General features: G+C 34.0%; 2 protein-coding genes across 6 annotated transcripts in view; both read right to left on the bottom strand.

Moving 5' to 3' along the window:
• Positions 1–9,013, bottom strand: part of LOC117102724 (adhesion G protein-coupled receptor L3-like) — a 12,853-nt gene extending 3,840 nt beyond the window's left edge. The window contains exons 1-2 of one of the 3 annotated variants that reach the window (XR_004444465.1): positions 7,873–9,013; positions 7,146–7,359 (exon numbers count right to left, since the gene is read on the bottom strand). Coding sequence is in view for 1 of the 3 variants with exons in the window: in XM_033243127.1 (XP_033099018.1) it covers positions 7,174–7,359; positions 7,873–8,994 (1,308 nt within the window). In the remaining 2 variants the exon portion in view is untranslated. Of the gene's footprint in view, positions 1–2,461; positions 3,028–6,446; positions 7,360–7,872 lie in introns of those variants that run through there. The other 2 variants (XM_033243127.1, XR_004444466.1) reach the window with 2 other exon arrangements.
• Positions 9,014–9,434: 421 nt separating this feature from the next.
• LOC117102725 overlaps positions 9,435–13,865 on the bottom strand; it is a 6,293-nt gene continuing 1,862 nt past the window's right edge. Inside the window, exons 2-4 of one of the 3 annotated variants that reach the window (XM_033243129.1) lie at positions 11,749–11,782; positions 11,083–11,222; positions 9,435–10,315 (exon numbers count right to left, since the gene is read on the bottom strand). In XM_033243129.1, coding sequence (XP_033099020.1) covers positions 9,462–10,315; positions 11,083–11,222; positions 11,749–11,780 — 1,026 coding nt within the window. In that variant the 5' untranslated portion in view covers positions 11,781–11,782 and the 3' untranslated portion in view covers positions 9,435–9,461. Of the gene's footprint in view, positions 10,316–11,082; positions 11,223–11,748; positions 13,347–13,865 lie in introns of those variants that run through there. The other 2 variants (XM_033243128.1, XM_033243130.1) reach the window with 2 other exon arrangements.

Below are 13,865 nucleotides of genomic sequence, written 5' to 3'. Positions count from 1 at the left end.
TAACGAATTACTAATTCGAAATTTCGGATTAGTAATCGAAATAACGAATTACTAACTCGAAATAACGAATTAGTAATACAAAATAACGAATTACTAACTCGAAATAACGAATTACTGAGTGAATTTTCAAGAGCCAGTACACATGTGACAAAGATGTGTTTGATCTTTGTTCGATATTATTGCGAGAAAGACAACTGTCTCAACCAAATAATCCTGAAGAGAGTCTGTATTTGTATAATGTTTTACGAATTGCAATAACTGAATTACTTTGAGAATGAAGCTATTTTTTTTCTCAATAAACAGTGTGTACAGTAACAGGTACAACAAAAATTACTGCAACAAAAAAGATATAAGTTTATACATAAAAAAATTAAAGAAAAACCTAGGCCTATAATTATTTTCAGCTGTCTCGATTTTAATGAAAATATTTTTTATTAATAATGCAAAAACAGACATTATACAGTACACTGTAATTTATGATAAACTAGACTTTTTTTTCCAGTATAGCTCAGCAAGAGCTATTTATTGAGATCCTGTGTAAATAGTGTTTTTCTTTCTTTTCTCACTGTAGTAAATAATGAATAGATTATTAAATATATGCCAATATTAAATGGACAATTATGTTAGTTCTTTTTATTTGTAACAACGCTATTATGACAGCATGATTCCCAACTAGGGCAAGACGTTACCGCGTCCGAACTCTCTCTCTCTCTCTAGGCCTGGCCTACGTCCTCGCTCCTGAGTAATTCGTTATTTCGAGTTAGTAATTCGTTATTTCGGATTACTAATCCGAAAATTCGAATTAGTAATTCGTTATTTCGAGTTAGTAATTCGAAATAACGAATGACTAACTCGAAATAACGAATTAGTAATCCGAAAAAACGAATTACTAACTCGAAATAACGAATTACTAATTCGAAATTTCGGATTAGTAATCCGAAAAAAACGAATTACTAATTCGAAATAACGAATTACTTAATTCGAAATTTCGGATTAGTAATCTGAAATAACGGATTACTAATTCGAAATAACGAATCACTAATTCGAAATTTCGGATTAGTAATCCGAAATAACGAATTACTAATCCGAAATTTCGAATTAGTAATTCGTTATTTCGGATTAGTAATCCGAAATAACGAGTTACTAATTCGAAATAACGGATTACTAATCCGAAATTTCGGATTACATTTTGATGATTTTATATACTTAAGTGGCACGAGTAGGCTTTTGTACTATTCAGTTCGTACCACGTTTCTATGTCTGGCTGATAAGAAGTAAGGCCTTGCTTGAATGGTTATCAGCAGAGGGGTGTAGGGTATTATATTGAATAGCTGACCAAAACCTTACCAAAAACAATGATTAAATGCCCCTCTCCCACTAGGGGTTTTGTCAGCATACGAGTTACAGGAGAATGCCGAGTTGCTAACTCGGAAAACTCGGCAAAAACTCGTAGGACGATTCGAAAATCTCGGAGCACTCGTAGCAGCTCTGAACTCGTGGCGCTAATTTTGAACATGTTCAAAATTATCGCCACGAGTAGATAACTCGTAGTAAACTCGAAGAACTCGTAGGTAGCTCGTAGAGTACTCGGGGTACTCCTACCTAGCTCGTACACTACTCTGGATACTCGTCAGCGGTTTTGTCATCTACGAGTTTGATGCGAGCACCCAAAAACGAGTACGAGTAAGTACGAGCGCACCGAGTTGGCTCGTACCTAACTCGTATCTAATTCGGTACAAACTTTTTATGCTCGTAATAATCTCGTAGTTAACTCGGTGCTCTGCTCGGCATAATTCGTACATAACTCGTAACCAACTCCATAAAGTCGTACCTCACTCGTAGCTAACACGTAATAAGCTCGTATAGGTCCTTTCCAAAGATCACGAGAATTAATAGTATTATTATTATTATTATTATAAATATTTTTTTAAGTTTTGTTTTCTATGGTATATCACACATATCAAGAGCTCTACGGTTGACAAAAATCCCTAATAAAAGATCATGAGAATTTTTTTTGGCGCTTCATTTTGACGAAAGGTAATGTGATGATGATTAGTTTTAATAAAGGTGTCATTTCTTTCCATCTCGAGGTACTATTTCCTCAAATTTTCGCACCTCAGCCCCAACCATGGTGGGTCTGACGTGGGTGTCGACCCACAAACTGTCCTCCCCCTCCACCTTTCAAAACAGATCTACGCCCTTCCATGAGTATGATAGTCGGCAGTAGGCACCTGACTCAGGGTATGTCTTAGACGTTCGTATGGCGAATATGTGGACAAACTTTTTAAAACAAATGATAATAAGAAACGATTCTGGGCATTTGTGAAAGAAAAGAAACGTACTAAGTTATCTTCTAAGTTTTAAATTAATCATAATGGTGTAAAGTACGAAACTCCTGAATTGATGTCAAACGTTTTTAATGATTATTTTGTTTCCGTGTTAAATTTTTCTGATGATTTACCTTCTCATCCGCCTTCTGGGAATCTTGATTATGATTTTGGCATTCCCGAATTAACAAACATTCAGTTTACCCCACAAGATGTCGAATCTGCTATCTGCTCTTTCTCGGTTTCATCTTCCCCTGGTCCTGACCAACTCTCTCCTAGACTCTTGCAAAAAAATTCTACCAATATCTCATTTCCTCTATTTTTCGACTTTCCCTCCTCTCTGGTATACTGCCTAAACCTTGGAAGCATTCGACTATTGTGCCAGTTTTAAAATCTGGGAACCCTTCAGTTGTCCAAAATTATCGACCTATTGCTCTCACCACAATTGTATGCAAAACACTTGAAAAGTTTAAAAAAAAATCTATTATATTGCATGCTACAAATTTTTCTCTTTTAAATGAGTACCAACATGGTTTTGTAAAAAGAAAATCATGTATTACCCAGCTTACAAACACGATTAGTAAATGGTCTCTGATTTTAGATAAACCCCGTCCACCTGTTATTGATGCAGTATTTCTTGATATGTCTAATGCCTTTGATAAATTGCCACATGACTTAATTTTAACAAAACTGGCTCTTCAGTTCATCCCTTGTGGCAGTGGTTGTCATCCTACCTAACTAAAAGGACCCAAAGTGTACAGTTTAAAGGAACTTGTTCCAGAAAACAGTACGCAACCTCTGGTGTGCCCCAAGGCAGTGTCTTAGGACCTGTGTTGTTTAATTTATTCTTAAATGATGTAACATATAATCTAAACTCGCATTGTGTCATGTATGCTGATGATTTGTTACTTTATAGGCCAATTTACTCTCCTCTCGATAACTAACTAGTCCAAGCAGATTTAAATACTCTTTGGGCTTGGACTGAATCTAATAAAATGTCCTTTAACGTTAGAAAAACTAAAGTGATGCATATCACAAGAAAGAAAAACTCAATTCATTATGAATATAACCTTAATGGCAAAACACTTGATGTTTTTAAAAAATATAAGTACTTGAGTTTTACGATAGATGATAAACTCACGTGGAATGACCACGTTGATACTATAGTCAGTAAATGCAATAAGCTATTGGGTCTGATACTATTTATTGCTGGATTTGCCTCAAGCCAAACATAACTCTCTCTATATAAGTCTCTGGTATTGCCTCACTTAGACTAAGGGCTACCTGCATGGATGCCCCAGACTAAAAAAACAGCGTATTCGTTTAGAGCGCATCCAAAAATATGCCACACGTAGAATCATGAGAGTTGGTAGAGGTAAAATCCCATATATCAGATTGAAATCCACTAAACTTTTATCGCCTGAATGCCGTCAGGAACTGATTTTAACTTCTTTTGTTTGTAAATGCCTTTTTGGTCATATTGACTGTTCAATAATAAAAGAATATCTATCAGTCAATACTAGACATCTAACCACCCTTACATTTAATCATTTGTATTCTCGTACTGTTTTCATCATTATTCTGTTACAGTACTTTTCCCCCGAATCTGGTCAAAATTGTCTGATAGCCTTAAAGATGTCTTGACCAGCGAGTCACTTAGATCCTTTTTAAATGCGCTTCATACTTATTTTCACACAATATAATTATGTTTTCTCAATGTAATTTTAATGTTTAAATTGTCATTTCTCTGGGGTGTTTTATTATTTTTTTTAATTTACCCTTTGCGTGAGCGTCATAACTGCATCAACTACTCCCCCTTTTTCCCGATAAGCAAATTGATAACTATCAATCACATTATTTATCTGACAATTGAATGCATTTTTTATAATTTTTTCCAAGCATTTCATTGGAATTGCAGTTAATGCCACTGGCCTATAGTCATTACAGATGTTGGGTTTATCATGTTTTGGTATCGGTTTGATAATGGCAGACTTCCAAAGTTTGGGCACTCGACACAAATCGACTGACCATTGAAATAAAAAAATGAAAAATAAACTTTAATTGAAAATAACATGTCTTCAAATCTTTTCCTGAAATAAGTTCAGGCTCTGCGGCTTTCTTAGACTTAAAATTTCTAAATGCCTTCTCAACATCACTTATGTTAATTGAAATATTATTTTCTTCTGTTATTGAACCTGTGACCACTTATCGAACCTAACATAAAAAGAATTTAAATCATCCGCCGTAATATCAGTATCTTCAACACTTGATGCAATTTTAAAGTTTCCAGTTACATTATTCATTCCTTTCCACACATTTGTAATGTCCCCTGACTCAAACTTTTCTTCTATGTGTTTTGCGTAATTACGCTTATCACTCCTAATTACACGTTTTACTTCCCGCTGGAGATGTTTACTAGCCTCAAATTCGCCCTTTCTAAACTTCGAATATTTTTCTCTCATTAATAATCTGAACTCCTTAGAAACCCATGGTTTATTATTTGCATAAATTTTAAAATTTTTAGTTGGTAAAATGGAATCTTCACAAAACTTTATATATGCAGAACATCGTTCTACTGTATCATCAAGTGAACTGTTTTTAAATATCTCCCAGTCAGTTCTTTCAAAACAATCCCTAAGTTTGCTAATAGCATCCTCCGACCACATTTTAATAGGTTTAGTAATAATTTTATGTTTTCTTAATTTCTGTTTATACTTCGGCAGTAACTGGATAAGATGGTGATTATATTTCCCGATTCCATTTCTTGCTTCCGACAGGTAAGCATCTGGTACGTTCCCGTAGCATTCATTCAATATTGTATCTTTCCTTGTGTTCACGTATTGATGCCAGTGAGGTAATGATTTTTTCAACTTGCAGTGATTGAAGTCGCCTAACACCAACTTCAGCGCATCTGGTGACTCACTCTCAAGTAGTCTCATCCTCTCTGCAATTTTTTCCCCGCGTCTATGCGACTGCCTTCTTGTTGTATATATGCAACTGTCACAAAGATCTGTGGTATCTCTCTAGGCAAGTAAAAAGGTCGTAATCTAGCACAATAAATTCAACGTCTTTACAACAATGTTTTTCAACAAACCTTGATATTTTTACACCAACGTTGATTTGTGTATGCGCAGACACCTCCGCCTCCATACTTCCCTACAGCCTCCAAATCTCTATCTCCATGTTGGCATGAGAACCCATCAATACTAACATTTGCATTGGTATGCTTATCTTTAAACCACGTTTCCGTGAAGCACAGTAGACTAGACTCTATAAAAGCTTGTACTGCCATACATGCTTCCAATTGATCAAGTTTATTACACAGGGACTGGGCATTTCCAAAGATAAAAGTAGGTAATGGAAGTCTCACCTTAATTCCTCCCCTTCGTCCCCTTTTCCGTGGCTTTTTGTAGTAATTGAGGTTCAAGTTGCTAGGCCCACCTGTACTAGGCCTAGATCTACTAGGCCTTAGTTGCAGCAGCTCTTCACGACTGTATGTGATTTTCACGGTTTGGTGGTTTCCCGTCGTCGCGACTTGAACCGGTACCTGGGCTGCAAGACTACAGTATAATTCACTCGAAAGGAAGATCCAACTGGTACACAGCCACAAACTGATCCATTTCCTCCAATTTATAATCATAATTATTTCGAAAGATATCAAAAACCGATGTGCAAAAACCCCCAAAAAAGACATTTAGTGCTTGATTTTACGTCAGTACGATGTCGCTTGTCTAGCACAGCGCCATCACTGACTTCCTATGCAGCAAGTGACTATTTTATCTAAAGAACTCAAACTATAATGCCAACGATAATAACATGTTTGTGGTTGGAGACTTTATTTTTAAAATTTTAAATGAATACAACTTTAAGCAGACGATCAATACCCTGTAGGCCTAGGGTGTGACGACTAAGCCTGTAAGATCAATAATGTATTTGATATTGAAAATAGGTAAAATATCGATATAATAATAATAATAATAATAATAATAATAATAATAATAATATTGAATAGACAATAACTGGATTTGGCATGTATAGGTGTAGTTTTTTGTTTTTTGTTTTTTTTTTTGCCTTACCTAACGTGAAATGTACTGAATACTCAGTACTTCTGAAAACAATTGCGAAAAACTCGCAAGTTGTTCTCGGGTAGGACTCGAACCCACGATTTCCAGATCACTAGCCTGGCATCATAGACCACTGAGCTTGCGCCTGATGGCCAAGGTTGAATTCGAGTCCAAGTGAGCAGCGGGTAGTGCAGTGTTGGTAGTAATTGTTATTGTCGTGATTAAATAGACAGTAGCTGGATTTGCGTCAGGAGAAACATGTGATGTAGGTGTAATTTTTGCCCTACCTGACGTGAAATGTACTGAATACGTAGTACATTTAAAAATAACTATTAAGGTGCTGCAAAACGCTAACGTTCCTGTAGTTAATGGGTAAATACATATTATACTTCTTGGAGACATGATTAGTGGTTTATCGTAATCTTTGATCAAAATACAATAAGAAAGAAAATTATCAAACTACCGTGCTAAGTGTCAGTATAGGCTTAATTTAAATTTTAATCACTGTGAAGCAGATAATATATATATATTTTTAATTTTCTATTACCAACTTAACTTAAATTTAAAAAAAAATACTAAATTCTCACTGAAAATTTCCAAGTGTATTATGTTGTTGTTGTATTCTGTGAATTGTTCTACTGTGGTCTAACTATATTTTTTGTAATACCCCCCCCCCCTACATAGAGATTCGCCATTGTACATGATTATCCCGACATGATATTGTCCGAAAAATAGAGATCTCTAAACTGTGTACCTCCATGTCGGGTATCATAAATTGAAAGCTATGTCGTCCCAGCTTTCTTTTTCTTTCCAAACAAGACCTTCATAAGACTCGATAAAGTGAATGCCATAAATATGAATACTCCTTGAAGACTGTTAAATATTACGAAGATGTACCAAATGTATGGTTCATCGGTAAATGAAGCAAGAAACCCAAAGATCCAAGTTAAGCCCATAATGCAAGATATCTGCAATGTAAGAGAAAAATCAAGAATTGATTTATAATTTGATTTTAAATGATGCTAAAATACATTACCCGACGATTATTTCAACCCTGGCTATAGTGTTTGGATTCCAACATACAGTATAATTATTCAGCATATCACACAATAATCTCAATTAATACACTACCTCTGATATTAATTTTCTCTACAATGTTCTCGGACCGTCGAATTTACAACTATTATATTAATGTGTTCTACGTGTATTGTTTGCCTTATTGAAGTAAATAATACAGTCAATATTATAAGTAAATAATAAATAACATATTCCATCCAATGATGGTTTCTCGGTGTTCACCATTTTTTTGCCTTAGTTCTAGCAGCCCTACTGGAAACAACCAAGTCTTTCTAAAAATTTGAAGGTATCCTCTACTCCGAGTTGGGATCTGTTGCACAACTTTTTAGACTAAGACTTAAAAAATGATCAGATAACAAGAAGATTGAAACAATATATTAGGTAAACGCGATCCAGTTTATTACCTTTATAAAGATGATGAGATTAGAAGTAAATTCTTCTTTTATAGAATTTCTGCGTATCGCCCTCGAGCTCCTTGTATTTTGATAAATTCCTCTAACAATGACGACAAACATAATGCTATTTAAACAAAGAATTGTCGCCATGGGAATTCCTAAAAATAGGAAAGCAGCAAACTCATCACGTATCCAACAAACTGTTTCGTCACCGTATGAAAATTGAATAGGTACACGGTCGCAGAAATGAAGAGTCAACAAGATAGCGACAAACAATAGTGGAAGTCCCCAACAACAAAACAAATGCAATTTAACTGATTGTTTTTTCTTGCGATTTGCTACAGCAGATTTCAACGAACGGAACGATCTGAACAATAATATTGACATCATCAGCATCCACACAAACGCTACCAACCATAAATAATGCAGAAGTGCTGCCATGAGAAAACACGCCTGTGTATATTCAACTAACGATTTTGAAAACAGAGTTCCAAGCTGGGCAAGAAACAATGAGGCCGCAATATTCATAACTATTTTACCAGAGGTTGTTCGAAGCTCTTTATAAATGCAACGAATAGCAAATGTTAGAAAAAGACCAAGAAGCGATAAAGAGACACCCACAATGTCTAAAAGGTGCAGAGTTGTGTCGTAAATAAACAGCGTTGATAAGTCTGTGTTGGTTCCGTTTTGAGACAAAAACGAACAGACAAGAACAGTTTCGTTAGAAATTATCATAATATCATCATTTGTAAACTTACGACCATTATTTTTGTAGATCCAGATAGTATTGTTGATGACTGTGAAATCGCTGGTACTCAAGGCAATGCGTGGACAAGTTGGGTCAGGTGTTTGACTAAGACAACTTGTTATTCTGACATTATTCAAATTCGTTGGTATATTTTCAGCCTTAAGTGCGATTTCTATTCGATAATGGCTCTCTGGTATTATGACCGTTTTATTTTTGTCTGTTATTATGTAAGATTCATTAAGTTTCACGTCATTCAACCTATTCATATTGAAGTCTAAACCATGACAGTCTTTGCTTTCGCTTGGTATTGTCACATTGTTCACCATTATACACATCTGTATAATTGTGATATTTCCCAATACATGCATATCATCACCATACATCTGTTGATGAATGATTTTAATAGCACCTTCAAAAATCTCACATTGTGAGGTATTAAAATGGATTAAAGATGTGAATGTACTGTTAAAGGATCTATGAATGACGAATGATATATTTTGAATCTGTAACCATGAAGTAATTTGAATCAAATAATCGTTTACTCTTGAAATATTAAGAAAGTTGTACAATACTTGAACGCTACTATAATGTTTACATAGGCACAGAAGCTCACTTGCTTGGTCATGTTGTATTCCGATTGGTTTCGAATTAGGTTTTCTGCAGAAATTTCCTGTAAGGACCTCACCAGGTTTACAAATGGTTGCAATACATTTTCCAAAATCTCCAATAAAGGGATTGAAGACTTGCCCAAAGCCACAGTTTACTCCCCTAGTTATAACTTTAGACCGTGGTGATTCAACACTTAAGCTTGAACCAGAGGAAAAGTCCAGTAAAATAGTAATTGGTATGGTTATACCGAAATCAGGCTCGAAATTGCCCGTACCAGTTTGCGAGTGGATTTGCATGTGTAGTTTTCTATACCATTACAAAGGGCGCAATGCGCGTTAGCGTATCTCGTCTCAAAATTGTCGTACACGCTTGCAATATATTTTTTGCATTCGTTCACTATATTAATATCTGGATAGTCAAGTGGACACTGTTTGATCCCTTCTGCACCAGAGCAGTATCTCCGGCTGTAGTTTTTAAGTGGTTCATATCTATACAAGCATACATCTGCACGATCAATTTCAGAAAGAATGTCTTTTAAACTGATTTGTATTGTAGGAGCCATTGTTTTTTTTGATTGTTTTGTTACGGGTTGATCAGTAGGTTCCTCTAGTTCTTCATTGAACAAGTCCAAGTTTTCTGATTTATATGTGTACATACATTTGGCGTAAACCTTCCATGCTACAATGTCCGTCATGGGCACACCATTACAGAGAGCGCAATATATGTTTAAATATGATAAATTAGAAGCGTCACTGACGGGAATTTTTAGAAGAAGATTGTCTTGATTGGGCTGTTCACAGTTTAAACGAATTTCTTCATCAACTGTTTCTGTACCACATTTAGTAATCAAGTAATAATACTTATCTATACAGACTGTACGATCCCATAATTTTGGGAAAGAATTCCGAACGTTGTTATCAGTATGCCTACAATGTGTCCTATAATCGTAACAGCAGTCACCGTAAAGCTCACAAAACGAGTCGCAGTGGCACATCGACCCATGTGTTGGAGGTGCTCCACATTTTCCTTGACAAGTTTGATGATAGTATAAGCAAATGTCAGTCATGTCATCATGCACGCTCTCCAGATTTGTATCTTTAGCAAGAAGCATATAATTAAATATAATTTATATTGTTTATGATGTTAATTCTAAAGTGTGATTATGTAATGTTTTCAAAATTATTTCTCTTGCAATATAATGTTTTTCCAACATTGGAAAATAATTCGAAAAATTTGAATTTCTTCCTGTATTATATATAAAGTCTCTATTGAAAGTTATTAATTATATTATAACATACCGATACTTACAATTACATTCCTGATATATTTGTGTATGTATTCTACCTCCACTCCCAGAAAAATATTTTCGTTTACATTAAATGACGAATAAATAATTTTAGCCTATATAACTGTAGTTGTAGGCCTATTTAACTTCATAATAGAAATAGATATGTTGCATAAATAATTGATAGTATCACAGATATTATATATACAGATAATATGAATTCGAAGTACATCAAAATATATACAAATATTTCATTAATAAATAATAACGTACACATCTTTCTAAGTAGAGATCAACTACATACACCTATAATGCCTAAATATAAACTCAGAAGGAGTAAAGTTCGTTTTGGTGGTAAGAATTCAATCAAATTATTTGACAGGACATTAATCCAGGACCGCTGGATTTTAAGTACCATTTAACCACAAAGATAACAATACTGATTACCATTTTACTTAATAGACCACTTCAAAGATAATGGACAAAAATGAGCTAATAAGAAATAACGAAGTAGTAATTAATATATTACTTATGAAGTAGCAAGGGAACGCTGATGTTCGAAAGAAAACATACTTACGATAATAGTAATAATCGTCTTCCCAAAAACTAGAGGTAGAATTAAAACCAACGCAAAAACCAAGATGTGCTTGTACAAACACCGCAATTAGTATCCATATTCTAACCACAAATGACGTCATTTCGTTCTTTTCAATAATTCTATTATAAAAGGAAGCAAAATTCAAATATATAAAAATATAGGCATAACTAACATCTTATTCTCAGATAGCAGGCTTCTTAGGAGAAATGCGAGGAATATTGCAATAAATGTAATTCTAGAAGCACGTTTTGCGTGGAAATAGAATAAAGAAACACAGGCCTAATGAAGGAATTATATTGTTCGTCAAGAAAGAATATATATATTTACAATTATGTACAATATTTTATAATATGAAAATAAAACAATAAAATAATAATATTTTTGTATTAGCAATAAAAATTATATAATAATATTTCATCGCCTTCCCAAAAAATGGAGCTAAAATTTTAACCTTAATAGGCCTAATTGAGAAATAAACACAAACGCAATGAAAAAAAAATAATTTAAATAAACAGGCCTATATTTTAATAAATAATGTATACATTATATAAATAATGCTATAATAAAACAATATAATAATAATAATATTGACAATAATAACAATAAAATAATAATAATAATAATAATATTAATAACTAGACTTACTCTGTCTGTTTGTACGTAAGGCTTTTTCCCATTGCTTTAATGAGAAATTAAATGAGAAATGGAGTTGAAATTGCAACAAAAAGAAAGTAGTTAAAACGTAACATGGAAAACAAAAAAAATTATAGTACTAAACAAATTATGGAAGTGGAAAAAAACCCAAAAAACAAGTTGACCGCGACGTTATTGAAACTCTAACTATGGCTGCAATGGTTATAGCAAAGTATATCGACTCATAACCATTGTGAGCATGAGCCGACCTTGTAAGGTCAGTTCATTTTAAATTTATAGCGATTCAATGACTGAAAGCAAAAATGGTTCATGCATATCAAGATAGTTTTGAGTTTAACCTAGCTGTAACTGGTTTAAGCGCTTTGAAAAACACAAATTACTTTTAAATAATTAATCAACTGTCCAAACAAATCTTTAAATGGTCATCATATCCACACCCTACTGAAGATCGTCAACAAAATATGATCATTTCTTTATTTTACCATGAACCGTGAAAACTCTTCAAAGTTTCAGTTTTATCCAATAATACTGGTAAGTAACCCTCAAATTTACAGCATATGCTGGATCATCGCCAACACATAACAATTTCTTCCTGTACAAATCGCATGACATTCAACACATCTAAAACTAAAGTAATGCATATCACTAGAAAAAAAGATCCAATAAACCGTACTTACAAACTAAATGGCCTACCAATCACTAAAACGAATGCCCATAAATACCTTGGTCTCACAATAGACAGCACACTGTCATGGACAGATCATGTAAACACCACTGTCTCCAAGTGCAATCAAATTATAGGTCTCATCCTAAGGGTTGCTAATGGCACTAACCAGCAAGTTCTGACCAATTTGTACAAATCATTGGTTTTACCAATAATTGAGTATGGACTACCTGCTTGGTTTCCACATTCAAAGAAAGACATGGAACGAATTGAACGTATACAGAGGTTCGCTTCTAGAGGTATACTAAAGGAGAAGCGAGGAGACACTCCATATCAAGCCCGTTTAGACACTCTCCATCTTCTTCCTCTCAGCTTCCGACGTGAATTTAATCTTAAATATCTTTCGTAATCAAATGCTTATTTGGAAAAATTGACTGTCACTCCATCTCAGATAATATCCATGTTAACTCCAGACACACAGACAATGTAACCTTTGTACATCAATTTTCTAGGACCATTGCTTATAGAAATTCACCTGTAAATCTATTTCCTCGTGTGTGGACCAAACTCCCTGCTGATGTGAGGAACTCAATAGTACTAAAAAATCTTACCAACTCTCTCATGGACATTCATAACTATTTTTCTGACAAAGATTTCTAAATTCTTCTTTTTACTCTTTTAATTATTGTATCTACACTGTTGAAATTTATTATACCATTAAGTTTATATGAACCTACTTTTTTTTCCCCTTCATTAATACTAAACTTATCTGTAATAAGATAATTTCGGTAATTTTTTCGGTAAATTTAATATAAATTATACATCAGTTATTACACACTAAGTAAGAGCAATTTTTGATTTAAAAAAAAAATTATGATAGGCCTATTTCTGTTATTTATTGTATTGTATTTAAATGCCTTTTATGTTTATATTTATTAATGGGGCAGCTGACTCTCAATGAGTTATAGTAAAATTTTGCTTAAGCTGCCCCATACCATATTTTTTGTTGTACTGTACCTTTTGTAAATGTGTATTGGTCGAATAAATAAATGAAATGAATGAATGAAACTTGGTTAAACTTTTCCGAATGTTTCATTCAGATCAATTGATCCGTTTTCGAAATAAGTGATCTGGGACGTTTTCCTTTAAATGGTACTCAGATCTACACCCTACTCCGGATTGTCACAAAAATTTAACAATTTCTTTACTAGACATTGACAAAGTTGTTATGATACCCATTGATTTTCTAAAGAGATATTTAGGTCTGGGTCCTAAAAAATTTAAATGACCCTCACATTTACACCCTTACTGGATCGTGCCCAACACATATTAATTTCTTCCTTGTAACTTGCTTAAACTTTCCCGAAAGTTTCAATCAGAGCAACTGGCCGGTTTATTGGTGTAGACTGTTTGTTCTTATGCTGTTGTTGGACTGAATGACGGT

The sequence above is a fragment of the Anneissia japonica genome, unplaced genomic scaffold (assembly GCF_011630105.1).
Source record: "Anneissia japonica isolate Jap-2015-1 unplaced genomic scaffold, ASM1163010v1 scaffold16577_len186930_cov114, whole genome shotgun sequence".
NCBI lineage: Eukaryota > Metazoa > Echinodermata > Crinoidea > Comatulida > Comatulidae > Anneissia > Anneissia japonica.
Note: the sequence above shows the minus strand (reverse complement) of the source record. Positions and strands in the feature narration are given on the sequence as shown.